The sequence below is a fragment of the Sceloporus undulatus genome, chromosome 5 (assembly GCF_019175285.1).
Source record: "Sceloporus undulatus isolate JIND9_A2432 ecotype Alabama chromosome 5, SceUnd_v1.1, whole genome shotgun sequence".
Lineage (NCBI taxonomy): Eukaryota > Metazoa > Chordata > Lepidosauria > Squamata > Phrynosomatidae > Sceloporus > Sceloporus undulatus.
Window position 1 is genome coordinate 87,755,521 of NC_056526.1, and position 17,107 is coordinate 87,772,627.

General features: G+C 39.2%; 1 protein-coding gene across 1 annotated transcript in view; it reads right to left on the reverse strand.

The window, feature by feature from the left end:
- The window catches only part of CACNA2D1 (calcium voltage-gated channel auxiliary subunit alpha2delta 1), a 577,268-nt gene that overhangs the window by 283,066 nt on the left and 277,095 nt on the right, over nucleotides 1-17,107 (reverse strand). Inside the window, 1 exon segment of the mRNA XM_042466637.1 lies at nucleotides 4,974-5,103. Coding sequence (XP_042322571.1) covers nucleotides 4,974-5,103 — 130 coding nt within the window.

Consider the following 17,107-nt stretch of genomic DNA (forward strand, 5'->3'; position numbering starts at 1 on the left):
TAAGCCTGTAGCTCATCTAATCTTTGCACTATCAACCTGCATTGGCCTTAGCTCTCCTAACTCTCAGATGACTGTTTCAGTCATTCTAATTTAGTGAATGGTCAATGAACTTGATCATACCAAAAATGGTAGGTGGGGTTTCTCTCTTGTTAATATTGTATTGCTTAAGCTAAAAGTGTTCATATGGTGAAATTAAATTGATCTTCATATTCAGACATTTTTGCTGCTAGTGTATTTTTGCTATATGTGTTTATTAAAATTAAGATATGTGTATACACATCAACTCAGAAGTCAATAAAATTGAAAATTTTTCAACTATGGTTTCACCAATGAATCATGTCTCAAATGACACTAGGCCCCCGCATCTCACCCCCATAAATTAGCCTTTCAGAAATGATTGAATTTTTCATAACAGCTTAGCTGAAATAAAAAAAAATATCTAAAATAACAGAGCTGTTCCCACTCTAATCCACCAATTACAGTGCACTTTTGCATTATTAAAGTCAGAATCCCAGAATAATCCTCTAAATCTGTGTCATTTTGACATACTGCATGAAAAACCGCAAGTTGCACAGAACCTTCCCTCTGCTCAATCCTGTTGACATTTCCGTTTCCACTCATGTGTCATTTATAGATGCAGACACACAACAGTGATGGGAATTTTAAATAAATGTGGGTCAGGCTCCGGTCTCCCCGACTCACGGATAAGATTTCAGTGGAGCAGGAAGATTCCTTGGATTAAAATAAGAAGCACTACATTCCAGAGTAAAAGGCCACTATTTCTGAAACCATTATTTACGTTACACAATCTCAAATTTATTCAGGACTGTATGAATCCAGCACTCTCCTTCCACTTATAGAAGACCCTTTTTAACCACCTGAGGTTTCTGTAAAGAGAAGAAAGAAGGCACAAATTCCCCATTCTACTGCAGCTCCTTCAGCCCTCAAATCAGCCCCAGAGAAATGAGCAGTGGCTGGTGGTGGCTCCTATGTAAGTGGGGTGGTGAATCTACTCCAAATTTTAATCAAGATTTTAAAGGGTCCAAATAGATTCAGCACCTTGGGAAGTTCCTTTTAAAGATATCCAAAATCTGGAATAGATTCTCTGTTCTCTTGATATGGGGTCACATGGACACAATGGACTCTCTGAAATGATGAGAGATGGTGCAGGACAAAAATCTCCTCTCAGATGCTTCCACTGAAATAAGCAGCCTTCCATGAATGGAAGACCAGAACTGCGAACAATAAGGAAATAAATCCTTATTGATTTCCTTACATAATTTCTATTCTGCACTAGAACAATTTTTCTGTATTACCATGGAAGCTGGTAACTCTCTAATGCTTGAATGAATGATTATCTGAATGAATGTAGAAACATTACATGGTACTGGAATAGAGGCTGAACACCCTGGAGTACCTTCCAAGAACTCAACCAAACAGCTTTAGACTCAGTCTGCCCAGAGTCCAGTATACTGACTCAAGCAGCCTTAACACTACAAGTAAGTAATGGACAGATCATGTCTAGGAATGGGTGAGTGTGGTTCATTTTTCTGTAAGAATTTACTAAAATTTGCAACTTTCTTCATATTCAGAATGGAAAGAACTTGAATTTTAAAAAATTCTATTGAAGGAGAAATAACAATGTTCAGCAATACTCATCCAGGCCAGGGAACTGGATGTTTAATTCCTAAATGCTGCCTTTGAATTTATTTCTATTTAACTGTGTTAGCACTGAATTAGAGCCAGTAGTTAGACTGTTGGACCATGACTCTGGAAACCAGGGTTTGATTCCTGCTTGGCCATGAAACCGATTAGATGATCTTGAGCAAGTCACATGTGCTCAGCCTCAAAGAAACACAAAAGCAAGCTTCATCTGAGCAAATTTTGCCAAGAAAACCCCATAACTGGTTTACTTTAGGGTCATCATAAGTCAGAAATTACTTGAAGAGTAATCACACAGAGAGAGCATTGAATTAGAACTTCCACCATTGTTTCTTTATTTGAGAAGCACCTCACCTAGACAAAACACAGGAGCATCATGTTTTCCTCCATGATGGTAACACCTGCATATATTGAACAGAACCAACTAAAAGAAAAATGACTTTTTGAAATGCAACATCCAAAATCCCCCGGAGGATTCTAGGAGTTGTCATCCTGAACAAAGTAGCTTTTTCAAAATCTACTACTGAATCCGTCAGCTGCAAACAAAGGAGAATTTCCAAAATATGAGACCAGGTTCTGCTTGATCATTCCATATATATATATATATATGTATGTATGTATGTTCCAGTTCTACCTATTTACCAGGGATAGACCTTATTTTATAATATCTCTTCCTAATACATCATTTTCTTCTTTACATGATGACTATGCCTTTCATTTCAACATAGTCTCTCTGGCTTGCTAGTGTTAACATTCTTCAGGGTTCACTTCCTTCTCCCCAGAGGCCCTGTTAATTAGACATCTCACAAAAGGGATACATCTTATGTCTCATGCACATCTATGTCAGTGGCATACAAATGAACACTCAGGTGCCATGCAGGGCACCATCTGCCATTACACTGCAGCTGCTCAGGTATATCATATAGTAGTCTTCCCTAACCTGTTGCCTTTCAGGTGTGTATTCAGACAATAACTATCCATACCCACCATGGCTGCCTGGGATGATGGGATATGTAGAGAAACACATCTGGGAGCACCAAGTAAGAAATAATGATTTAAACTATTCATATCTTAGGCCAAGGAGAGGAAGTATTTTTCTTCCTCTCGGGGCAAGCATTTGTTCAGATATAATATTCTGGGGTCAGCAAGCAGAAGCAAATCAGTGATAGGTGGCATAAACTTAAAGTGATGCCATCCACATATAGTTAGTCCTTCATAGCCATGGGGAGGTTCCATTCCTCCTTTCTTCATGGATGCCAAAAACTATGGTAACTTAAACCCCATGGTTTTTAATGGTGGTGTGCCACACATGCGGCCACAATGCTGCAGCCACATGTACACACCACCATTCGGGACAGTGAGGCGGGGCCATTTGAGGATGCTCAAATCCACTGATGGGAAGCTTGCAGTTGGGGCAGATGCACTGTATACCCGTTACCTCTCTTTTTTGCCACTCCATGTCCCCCTCGCTCCCTCTCTCTTTTTCTCTCTCTTGCCCTCACACAGAGGCACACAGTTTTCCATCTCAGGCACACCACTTCTTTCCCATGGGGAAAAAACAAATTGTTCTTGAAAGAGGACCAATTAATTGCATAGGGATTTGTAGATGGGGGGAGGCATGAGCTACCCATCTTTGGTGCAGGACAGTTATATTTTTCAAATACAGCTATTTAGTTGTTATATAAACACTGAACTTTTTAACTAAAATAGTATGGATTAGATGGATTAGCACACCAATACAGGAGGAAGAGACCTTCAACAATTAAGAAAGTGTCAGGCAATAAACTTTAGTTTAAGACTGAGGCCTAAATGTAATTGCTAGTTACAAGTAGGATAAACTCATGGAAGCAAAGGGATTTACACAAGTGTTGATTTACTTTTCAGCAGTTGATTCCTTGGTTCTACTTTAGATGGAGGTAGCAATTGGAATTAGGCTGAAGTCTGGTACTCACATACCTGGGACTAAAGGTGGTTTTACATGGGGCTCCTCCTGGAGTATTCTGACCCCAAAGTTGCCCAGAATGCTCCCATTACCTGGGGAACTCCAGAGTGATGCTGGACAGCTGTCTATTCATACATCCTTTACCAGACTGTGCCACCACCGCTAGCATGAGTCACTCTCTCTGAGGTCAGAAATGAAGCACCTAGCATTGATTACATGGCTGGGCACCTTGCCATGACCTCAGAGGGAGTGACTCATTGCTGGGTGGCACAGTTTCAGACAGCTGCTTGGCATTACTCCAGAGTGTTCCAGATTTTTGGAGGAAAAGATTAAAAAAAATTAAAAATGGTTTAAGGGAGAGATGGCCCAGATTCTGTGTGAAACTGGACTTCCCACATGAAGGAAGTCTGAACTCACATTAGGGCTTTGGCTCTGCATCATGTGGACAGGGCAATGTGAGGTATGAAGGTTCTCTGGGGTCCTCTTGAGTTTTTGCCTGAGCTAGATGGAACCCCTTGAGACATCTTTCTTCTGATTAACTCATCACCAACACTCATTTATTTGAATCTTCCCTCTTTTGCAATGCAATGGGACATGCTGGGATTCCACTGACACTTCCCTAGAGAACAGCTAGGCCAAGCCAAGGCATGTGAAAAAAGAGTGTGGGAAACACAGAGCATCTTTAAAGAAAAGGGCTTTGTTCTACATAAGGGAATTCTATAGCAAAAGGATATCTCTTAAGTGAATGACATCTTTTTAGAGATTAAAAATTACATGTTACAAACAGATTAGATAATTTCAACCAAACCAGGAGAAAGAATTAAACAAGAAACATGACATGACTAGCTAATATACTCTCCTAATTCTACTCAAAGATCAGAGAGGATTTGTAGTCCTTGACATTCAGGGAGTAGCTAGGGTCTGGAATCCCTTGTCTAGTCTTGACCAGTTACTCAGAGGGACAGGAGCTTCATTGAAGCTCAACTCATTGTCTGATTAGAGAGTCAGAGAGAAAGCTTCGTGGTGCTTCAGTCTTTGTATAGTTTCTGCTCAGAAGCTTCTCAAAGGTTTTGCCCAACTGTCCATCCCATTGGCACTTGTGATCCTGAACTTCATAAAATGAAACTGTACTTCCTTTCCACATTTAACCCTTTGTTATCTGGAAAGAAGGTTCAGATAATGGGAAAGTCTTGGTATGGACTTCCCCATTATCCCATGAGGGAGAGTGGAAAACGGTGTAAATGGCTTATGTAGACATTTCATAAACCTCATTTAACTTAGCAAAGCATGTATCACATGAACAAATCCAGATTACATCCTTCATGAATAAGGCATATAAGAAAATGCTATGAATTTATTCACTACTTACAGCCATCATATATATCAGTTGGTATGTGGACTGCAGCATGCTGGTAAGATGTTTGCCGGCCAAAAACTGGATCATCTTCAAATACTGGTTTGATTCTCTGACTGCCCATTTCAGACTCATTTCTTCCATACTTTGTAAGAGAAGAAAAAGAAGGAATATATTAAAAGCTACAACAAAAATTAGTCAGACACACTTTTCAGAGAGGTCTAGGGGCCTGCTCTGCACATGTAAGGAGACTGTGATAAGAGTCTTCTGGTGACAAAGAAGAGGAAATAATTCCAAACTGCAGGTGAGAGATAAGATTTTTGAATATCCCCAATGGGAAAAATTCTTGTAAAAAGAGTCGGCACATTGAAGGAAAAGATTCTAACACAGGTTCTATGAGCAGCTATCTGTTCATTCAACTCACTCTTCCATCTCAAGCATAACTGTATGTGAAGATGGGTAGATGAATCAGGATGGGTGGTCTTGTTTTCAGACATTATAATAAACCAGAGAGAGATTTTTTTAAAAGCCTATTTCCACCCTGTGTCAATTTTGTATCCATTGAAACAAGTCATTTTCTTCCAATCTCCTTGTAATTTTAAAAAAACGCACAAAAATTTGCATTTTGTTGTCATAAAATACATATACATTTTATACATGGTTTATGTAGCTGATACATATTTGTACACAATTTCCCCTAATATACATATTTTGTATATCATTTTTGAGTCGAGAAATGTGAAAGCTATAGGAGAACTCTGTTCTCTGCATTAGTCTTGTGGGGGGGGAACAAATTCAGACTGTTTGTGTAAAAAGTAGGGACAAAATGAAATACATTCCCATCCATATAGTAAATATGCAGTGACGCAAAGGATGGGGGCAGATCCTGCTGCTGCATTGCTTACAGTTTTCTTGTCAACACAAGGGCTCATGGCACGTTCTGACAACATCGGGAAAGGGCTTGACTCTCTGTCTCTCACCAGTTTTCCCCCAAGAGCAGCCCTGCTCTTCAAGTGAGTTTGTCTCCTGAGCTGCTCAGGCAAAGCCAAAAGCAGCATGGTGCTGAAAAAAACCATGCAGCTCTTTGTTTGGAGCATCCACTGAAACAAGGAAATATTAAATTACCCGCAAAGATGTTGTAACCTGACCCAGTTACTGCTTCACTGTGGCTCTGATTTGTGTTTGTATATTCTGGAGGAAATTCATTGTCTCCCTGCCAGTTGTCTATAGTAATGAGCCATTTTAATTCTGTAAATGAGACATCAACAATGAATTCTTGCAGTGAGATAATATGTCATGCATGTATCCCTTTGATAAATATCCTTTCACATCCACAACATTCCTCAAATAAACGAGAGCAGTAGCACTACCTGTGTTCCCACTGAATTAAGCGAAGAACAATATGGAAACTATCAACTGATAGATTCCTTTGTAAAACAGCCAAAAGGGAAGCTAGCTATTTAATCGCTATGATTATTTTATATTTCCTCTCCTCTGATACAGTTGGTTCAGAAAAGGAGTGATTATCCAGCTTGCCTTTTATACAATGATGGGCAACGTCCATGGAGCCAAGAGCCACTTACAGGACTCAGCAAGCGTTCAATGGCCATACACACAAGAGTCATGGCCTCAGAGGAAGAGGAAAAACTTAGCAGGCTTTCTAAAATAACAGAACACATAAAAGTAAGTAAGAGACTACATTTACATTTTCGTTGTTAATATTTAAATTTCATTCATAACAAATAAAATTCCCCTCCATTATTAACAATAAAATCCCTCCACTTACACTTGATCCATTATAATTGCATTTTCATTTATATAAAAATGATCCACAAATGTGTTTAATTTGCTTTTAATATTAAGTTACCATTAATATTATATTGATTTGATTATTACATAGCTATTTCAAGATATACGTATTTTGTATTTGTCCTCTGCAGTCCTTCTATATGACTTTAATATTTACATGAAATAGAAATATCTTAAGGTCAGCATATGAACCAGCACTTGGGAAAGCTACTTTTCTGCGCTATAGATTCTGGAATATATTCTGGAGGAAATTCATTGTCAGTGATTGCACTGACTGGGGGATTCTCTGAGTTCTAGTTTGAAAAAGTATTTTTTCTAACTTCAATATGAACCTGTGTGAAGTCAAAGGCTTTCATGGCCGGCATCCATAGTTTTTTGTGGGTTTTTCAGGCTATGTGACCAGGTTCTAGAAGAGTTTCTTCCTGACGTTTCGCCAGCAAGATGCCAGACACAGATGCTGGCGAAACAGCAAGAAGAAACTCTTCTAGAACGTGGCCACATAGCCTGAAAAACCCACAAAAAACTATCACTATGAACCCTCTGCCTTTCCCCCCAAAACCTGTTGGCATCCATCCCATGGTAAAAGACAAAATGAATTGTGTGGCATGTGACTTAAGAGTGAGTGGTAGGATGCAATCTATCAACAAGAATTGCACTACTATGCAAAACTGTGTTTAGCTTCTAACCAATCTAGACAGCAGACATCTGCAATATTATTTTAACCTATGTTTTAGTGTCAATATGCTGCTGAAATGTAGGCATGGAAGTGGGGTTTTCTAATGTCAGCAATGGTGTGGAAAATCACTTCATACCCATAAAATATCACACTGCCCCCCCCCCACAAGAACACAAGTAGCTGTGAAATATAAACAATTAAAAACTCATTCTATTTCTTTGAACAGTACCTACATCTTTCCTATTTCCTTGCCTATATTACTGTCCCCATACAGAAAAGCAGTGAAAACAGAGGTATGTTATTTGTGGGATGTAAGGAGGTGAGTTCATTCATTTTCAAAATAAATAAGGAATATGGTAGCAATGTTTTCAAAGAGAACACTTATAGGAGTGGATTGGTAAAACACAATATACCAAACTCAAGTTAATTAAGGATCCACTACTGTGATGTTGATCAGCAAAGTTGTTTTTTTACCCATTAACTGAAGTTAGCTCTTATTTATAGCAGCTGATTGATAAAAAATAAAATGCTACTTGAACAGGACTTCCTGGGTACAGCAGAATACTGATTACATCCAGCAACAGCTCTAAACTGATTTAATCAATAATCTGAACTGTATTTGTTGCATTTTCCATATCTCCATAATTTTTTTAATTAGGAGAGAAAAACCAAGCTATCTACTCTGATCAAAAAAGCTGAAGCTCATCTATTGTGAAGTAAAGCTATCCAATGCAGCTCTCAATACAATTAAAACCTAACTCCAACCAATTTCTCTCCTGAGGTAGGAGTTGAAATGCAATCAATAATGGCACAGGAAAATCCCCCAGGAGACAGGACCCGAAGATTAATTTTCCATCTATTCAAACCCATCCTTCATTTATTGAATTACATTGTTACCTACCACAGACAGTCAGCAAAATACCATCCATACTTCTCGGAAATAAATCTCCTGACCAATTCGTCCCTACCCAGGATAGCAGAGAAAATACCTATTTCTTCCTTCAGTTCATGTTTTAAGTTATTAGATCCCTGGCCCATAGTTCTGTTTGCCAGCAGGATGCAGCATCACTTAAAGGCAAATCTACAGAAGAAGGTCAATTTTCAAAGCAAATAGCCAGGTCATAATTCAAACTCTATATTTTTTTAAAAAATGACCTCAAATTTTACAGGTGACCTGAAGGACAAAGAGTTTTATATATAAGCAACCCCCAATGGATTTTCATCTTTCTTTTAAACCAGATTCACTTAAAAGTCCAGAAACATGCTCATTTAATCTTATGCACAGTAATTTCTTTAAGGAAAATGATTGGGGAAGGGAATTGCTCATTTAGAAATATAAAACCAGCACACAGCAAAACTAAATATTCCTCACTGCTTTTCTCATCCCGCTGCTCATTGAAAGAAATACATATGTGCCAAAAAAAAAAATCACAAATATTATTTCATTATGCATATGGTGAGGTGGCGAAGAGTGGGGGGATAGAAGGGAAGGAGAGAATCAATAGTAGGCTACATATGTAACCTACCTGGATTAATCAACTGTAACTACATATAGGGGAATGATGGCGAATCTTTTAGAGACCGAGTGCCCAAAGTCAAAGGTGTTCTGCACTGGGTATTACCCGGTGCCGGGTACAGAACGTCTGGGACAGAACAGGACTTCCGGGGAGCAGGACTTTCCCGTAGACAACTAAAGGCCCAGGAGGGCAAGGGAAAAAGGAGGAACAGGTGCACACCTGTTCCTTTTCTTCCCCCTGCCCTCCCAGGCCTTTAGCTACAGTATTTCTGGAGAGGCAGCTGAAGGCAGGAGAAGATGAAAAACAGGTGTGTACCTATTCCTCCTCTTCCCCTACCTTCCCGTTTCTCCATGTGCCCTCCAGAATGGTTTTGGGTACCAGAGATGGCATGCTTTGCCACCGTTCAGAATGCTCTATTTCATTCCTCCTTTTTCTACATTCACCCTTAAAAATCAAACAGGATTTTGTGGCCACTGGATATTCTCTAGTCTCATTATATCATTTGGAGAGTCTCTCTCACTCATGCACGCACACACACACACACGCACACACACACACAATGTTTATATTTCTGTCAGTTCCCATAAGCCTTCTGCTACACCCTCTTGGTGTGTGCATGTTAACCTTTTGCTACAGAAGAACATGTCTCACCTGTGCAGTCTAGATGCTGTTTGCTTTCTGAACAAACTGCCATTTTCTCCCTCAATAAAACCACAGAAGGAAAACATACAAAGGAAAAATCTAATAATAGCCCTACCTAAAGTCAAAAATCAATGAAATAAATGGAGTGCCTGAGTCATATCTTAGATAACTCTGGATGTACTCTACTTATGGCTAATGTTGGGTCTATTTTATTTATTTATTTATTTATTTTAAAAAAAGATCTTGTCTTATATCCAAGGATCTCAGAGCAGTGTATGATAAAATCAATGTGTACAGTTTAAAACAATTTAAATCCGTGGAAATGATTTGGGAGATAGAGAAATAAAGGATGAGGGATGGAGAGAATACTTTGTAGTGAAAATAAGAAAAGGAAGAGTCGATGTGGCCTAAAAGATGGAAAGAACTGTTGTACTCAAAGCCCAGAAATGTACAGTCACCCCTCCTTTTTCACGGGGGATAAGTTCCAGACCCCTTTGCAAAAGTGGGGTTTTGCATATATTCAAGCCCCATTGGCTTGAATATAGGTGCGGGAGTGTGGGAGCATGCACACGCCCCATTCATTCTCCCTCTGTTCGTCCCTCACACATAAGTGAAGGATGCAAGTCCAAAGACCGCGAGAACAGAGGGAGGACTGTAGTCACAGTTGACCCTCCACATTTGCAGCTTTGACTTTTGTGGATTTGATTAATATGTTCTATCTAGGAATTTCTAGGTCCTCTAGTGCAACTCTGCCAAATGTTCACCATAGAATTGTGCTAAAGAACTTAGAAGTTCCCAGGGGGGAAAAAAACACCCCTCCAGGCATTTGTATGTCCTCCAGCATGATTCTATGATCAACTTCTGGCAGGGGCTGACCGTAGAGTTGCACGTTCTCTCAGGTAAAAGAATAGTGCCTTTTTTATTTGCAATTTTTCCACATTCATGGGAGTCTTTCACCCCTAACCCCAATGAACGAGGAGGGAACACTGTAATTCAGGTTTGGTTCACTTCTCTCAGGACTATCCAAAGCTAAGAGGCAAATAGCCTTAAAAGAAAATATCAAATGGCTATGCAAGACATATGTGAAAATTGTTGTTGGGTAAAAACATACGTACATTGTATTATCTTTCAAAAACATGATGTCTTTCAAAAACACACAAACTAGAGCTCTCTCTCTCTCATATATGTATATATGAGAGGGCTACCACTATTGGCTAACAAAACTGCACAAAAGACGTTTTGGTTGGCCAATAAAGGTAGTGCTTTTCTGTGGTTTTCAAATTTTGTTGTATTTTGTTGTATGGTCAACACAGCTACTACCCCTGAATATGTCTAACACTGATGCTGTTGTGAACATTTGACATTTGGCTCTTCTCTCAGAAATCATTTCTATGACAGACATTACATAAGGCTCCATCACTGAGGAAGATAACATTAAAAAAACAAGACTCCCTCTCTCAAGCTTTGTCTCTTAAACCATATTATACAGCATTCGGTATTGCTACTGTAAACTTCCTTGATTTTATTAATAGAAACATCATATAGAAATGTACAAGATAAACAGGTAGGAAAATGAGCTTATGGAGTTCCAAAAGACACCAGAAATCTACATCATCCAATATTTATGACAGCCAACAGTGGGAGAGTTTAATGGAGTTTCGTATGTGCCTTGGCAGTCAAGCTAAGGTACCTCAACAGATTTATTATTACTGTTGCTGCTGCTGCAAGTGTATTCTTTTTGCCAGGCAACCTCAAATCAAGATTTATTATAGGCTGTAACTGGCACAGGAGCCATCTGAAAAAGAAACCCAAATGTATGCTGGTAACTATAGAAAAGAGTGACTTGCGCTGAGAACAGATTGGCTTGGTGACCAGAGGAGAGGATCATGCACAGAGAGGGTGCAGCATCTATATAGCAGACAGCTAGTGTTACAGTTGTCTCTGTTTCAGGAGCTCAAGTGAAGAAGAGGAGGCACAGAGGAAGACTAGAACATGCATAAGGTTTATAAATGGGGGATGAGGAGGAATTTTAATGAAGATGAATTCATCAGAAAAATGTGGTTGAGTTTATAATAAAATACGTTACAAGTAATATAGCTATAAAGAAATTATATGAAATGAATTTCTATTAAAACCCAACACAAGAAAAAAAACAAGGGGAAAATGTTTTACATTCTTAAGTGTTCTGGTGTTGTTGAAGAACAAAATGTCTTCTGTTCTTCAATGTCCTGGTGGCTTCTTGCTGTTCTGTGTCAATTGAACTATGCGTCATACAACCTTCAGCGAACAAAGTAAGGACGTGCCTACAGACAACTGAGTGGCAGCAACTTGGAACAGTTGCGAAGAATGTAGTTGATGAGATATGTGGTCAAAGATGGTAAAATATGTGGCAGAACTGAAAATGCAACCCAACTTCACAGTTTATGGATTAGAGTACCTATACTTTACTGCAAGATTATGCCACCTGTGTGAATTCACCTGTGCGAATTTAAGTAGGCAACTGAATGCTCTGGGACCATGGGACAGGATTTAGCAGACAAGATGTTCTTCATTTTCATTCTGGGGAACAAACAGAACAAGAACAACGCATTTCTTCAGAAACTACTTTCACTGAAAGCACTACAATGAAATGAATTCTCACTTAAATTAATTTACTACACAGAAACAATTACAGTATATTGCTTCTTGCCACTTTCACTCAAGCCTTTTTTTAAAAATATATATATAAATGAGAGCACTCTCAAAGGGAAGAGGTATTCTATTAAAATGATGAATTACTTGCTTCAGGGCTGAATTTTGATCTTTAGCATGGCATAAACAGCTTTCATAGGGAATACTTCTGGGACTGAACAAATGCAGGTTTCCCTCAAGGAAGTGCATTGTGTCCGTATCTGTGTGTGTGTTATAATAAATATTCCCATTAAATCTTCTTAAGATGTAAAATCACAGTAGCATTATTTAATAATATCAAGGTTATTTGTTTATTCAGGGAAGCAGGTAACTCCTGGGCAAACTTGCATATACATAAGTAAGGTGGAGAGAACAAACCTAATGGGATAGATTTAAATAGAGATTGAGTCTCCCTTATCAGAAATTCCAAAATCCAAAATACTCTAAAATCCAAACCTTTTCTCATGGGTGGCTAAGATAGTGATTCCTTTGCTTTCTGATGGGTCTGTGTACACAACCTTGGTTTCACGCACAAAACTATTAAAAATGTTATACATAAAATTACCTCCAAGCCATGTGTATAAGGTATATATGAAACATAAATGAAGTTCATGTTTAGACCTGGTTCCCATTTCCAAGATATCTCATTATGTATAGGCAAATGTTCCTAAATTCAGGAAAAACAGTTCAAAATCCAAAATGCTTCTGGTCCCAAGTACTTCGGGTAAGGGAGACTCAACCAGAAATGACACTGAAATGTGATGGCTGGCTTTTCATTCCTCTTCAATATGGATTTACCACCTGCTCCTCCATGCTACAATATCATTTATAACTTCACTGGTAACAACCCATTTACCAACAACTGATTAGAAACCAGGCTTCTCTGTAAGTGGGAAGACCGTATATGTCACTTGGTGACACATTTGATAGGCATGAAAAGATGTTCATTTCTCAGTGAATATTATGAAGCTTTGCTTCCCAAGTAGCCAACGTCAATCATACACTCAGTGCCAGTTCTTCTGCTTCTCTTCCAATATAATAATGTGGCTTCACATCGGCATCCAAACTACAGAATGGGGAAATGCACTGATACTTCAGATTTCAGAAGACATTCACTGTAACCCTAGTTTATGCTTTCATAAATAGTTAGGAAGATAGGATTGTGTATTGGTGTATGTAGTGAAGAAGAAGGAAGAGGAGGAAGAGGGGGAAGTGGCCATCACTCCAACTCAGAGGTTCCCAACCTGTGCTCCGAGGAGCTCTTAGGGCTCCACATGCACTTCCTAGGTGCTCTGCGGCAACTCCAAGAAATAAATAAAAATAGAATGAAATTAAAGATTAAGAATATATTCTTATACAGTATATACTCCCAAATACCATTAACTTGTAAAACATAGGGTAGGCCTCTAAGGGGCTCCTCCATAGAAAGAAGGGTTCTGTGAATAGGGTAAAAAAAAAGATTGGGAACCCCTGCTCTAGCTATTAGCAAGCAATTAACATTTGCACAAACAGCCCTGCTCTATCAGTCACGGCTGGTTTCCAACATAGGACTTTCTGAAGGGAATTCTCTACTCTAATAAATCACTTGTGTCAATTACGGATGTAGCCCTTGCCAGGAGATTCAGTTGACTGTTTCCAATTAAGCATTAATGAATAAGAGCAAATGGGGTGCTGGATGCTCTCAGCCAAAAAATGCTGCTTGGGCATGAGGCTAAACTAAATGTTAAACCAAAAGAGCAACAAGGTAAAAAGGAAACACAACTAGATTTCTTTGAGTTACTCAAGCACTTATCCACACACACACCCTACTGAGCATCCTTTCAAGGAAAGGAATAATGAAATTACAAGCAGAAATTAGGGAAAGATGTAAGTTCTTATTTAGTCTGCATGCAAACACCAAAAGGAATACAGCAGGCTCTCTGCAGATTTTGCATCCATGGATTCAACCATCCAGGGCTTGAAAATATTTCACACACACACAAAAGCAAACCTCAATTTTACCATTTTATATAAGGGTCACCTTTTTTTTTACTATGCCATTGTATATATAAAGGGACTTGAGATTCCATGGATTTTGTTGTCTACTGGGGAAGAGAGGTGTATGTCCTGGAACCAAATCCCAGCAGATACCAAGACCCACTGTGTTATACATTAAATGTAACTGAACACTGAGGCTATTATTGCCTTAAGCTACCATATAACAAGCACTACACTGGCAGCAGAAACCAGCAGTACTGTCACATGAAACAACAATCTGAATAATGCAGCCCTTCTTTACTGGCCAGTTCAGGGGAGCATTCAAAAATCTGCAATACAACCATGGGCCTATTAATTCCACCTTGTGATTTGGAATTCATTTATAGAAGCTGGATGTGAAAAGCTCTCATTCTTGTTTCATTGGGTTTCTCCCACCTGTATTTCTTCCTTCTTTCTTATCAGGCTCCAAGACATTTTGTTTTCTTCCTGCACTGAAAGTCACACATTTTAATGCATTTCTCCATAATTCCCATAATTTACCTAATTTACTCAACTTTGCCCCTTGAATTTCTATGTATTGTGCACATATTAACCATTCTCACTTAAAAATACAAGCATGTCATTTCTGTGAAACATCATGGATGTTTCTTACAAATGTGCAAATGACCTGCAATTCAACATACAATTCTCTTTGCAAGTTTTGAAGAAATGTAAAAATGCTGTTTTCATAAAAATTGCTAAGTCAAACAAAAATTCTGTCCACTTTGAACAGAGAGTCAATCTGTATCTTCCAATACATCTCCAGTTGATTTATAGTTAGGATTTTAATTATCCATGCTGAATTGTTCAAAGCATTCAAACACAAGGCATTTGCTGGCCATTTGTCTGACCTCCGAAGCCCTAGTGTTGATTGAGATTTGTAAGAGAAAGAAGTAGCGCATGGACACCCTAAAAAGTCTGCAGCGAAACCACCTGTAAAAGACCACATTATATTCCTCCTGAGTTGGAATGCTGGAATACTGAAAGCAAGTGGAGTGGAGGAGATAGGCAGGAGGAAATCTGCATGGGAAAAAAATTGGGTGCAATTCCTAGGCTTAGCATGTTCTCAGGAGGACTAGGTTTACTGCTATTTCTGCTTTCTCAAGAAGCCGGACATTTATCTGCTGGGGATCCTGAATCAGGTGAAGAGGTGGATTCAATGGCCTATGGGGCACCCCACCCATTCCATGTACATATGCCCGCTGCACTGGTAGATGAATCTTATACTAATTGTGCAGTGCTGGCAATGGGACGATATTCTCCATCACATCTGAAAGCAAACAACTCTCTCTAAGAGAATGTCCATGAAGAGAAGGGAAAACAAATGGGGAAAATATTGCTCAGGGCCATAACTGTTGTTCCTCCAACATCTATTGCCACACAGTAATGGTAGGGCAGACCCTCACAACTAAAAGAGGCACATTTGGGCTTGTAAATCAATAATGGATGGTGAACACAAGCAAAGTGTTAACAATAAGTCACTATAAGACATAATATAAAATAATTAGGCCAAATACACATGGACCATTAATCCACTACTGGTGGGTCTGCATATTACTAATGAAATACAAGTAAACAAAGAGGAATATAAACATAGGGTTAAAAAAATTACAGAATAAAAAACCTTGGTAAGTACAGTAAAAACACTGAAAGCAGTGTTGGAAGAAGCAGCGCCATGCACCGGAAGAAACAATGGTGTGCGTGCACATGGCGGAACGGATCCCTGCATAAAAGAAGGGTGCACTGTAGTTGTACAGGGCAGGGTTAGCTAGTTTTTATACAGGCCAAGTACTTTAGGCCCACAATCAGTTCCCCAAAATAGAAGGCTTCATATGCCCCTAATAAATAAATAAAAAGCAGAAGTGGCCAATGTCCACTTCAGGCATCTTCAGGCCCTTTTGCTGTGGGCAAAACAAAGTATAGTGGAACTGCATGTTGTTTTAAACAAGAACTGTGCCTTGTGAAGTCTCCCAGAAGAATGTATCTCTACATACATATTTGTACATTGGTGGTGCCTTCTAAGGAATTGTAGTGCCACAAAAATTGGGCCAGGACACATGTGGCCCACTGAAACATGGTGAATACCTTCCAAGTATGGCCCCATTTTGGCTACCAGCACTCTGGGAATGAGTTCAACATTGGTAGGAGCGACTATGAAAAGGCTGTTGAACTCCACAGATATATTCTGGGGAAGCTGTATATCAGGGTAGGAATCACATGACCTTACAGAAGTTGTTTCATTGAAGCTCCCAGCTTACCTTACCTCTGGCCATATTGATATGGCTTCTGGGAGCTTTAGTGAAACATATTTTCTACCCTAGCTGTTGATGAAGCAACATTCAAGCCTTCCCCTGTCCATGTCTATTCTTCCTCTGCTACTATCCACATGCTGTGCTTGAAGCTATCCTCACCTGGAACCCTTCTCAACATCTCAAATACTTCTCCCACCTCAGTGGACATCACACTTTCACTGCTGTGGTAAGTTTGCTTATCTTCCTGTCTTTCCACCCAATAGTGGATCCTACAAAACCAGGTCCTTCAGAGTAGAAAAGAACTGTGATCCCCCAAGCCAGTTCTCAGCATCCTTCCCTTGGCATCCTCCAAATCTGAGTTTAAAGTGAAGTAAACAAAACATGAGAAAAATGTCTACTATAATCACAAATCGAGGAGGAAAAGTCAACAATAACTGAACAAAGCACATCACAAAAGAATACAATGGGATTCCACGAAGTGGAATAAATTACAGGACTCAGAGAAGAGGAGCAAAGATGAAGAGGAAAGATAGAAAACTAAATCAAGAGGATGGCTATAAATAGAGG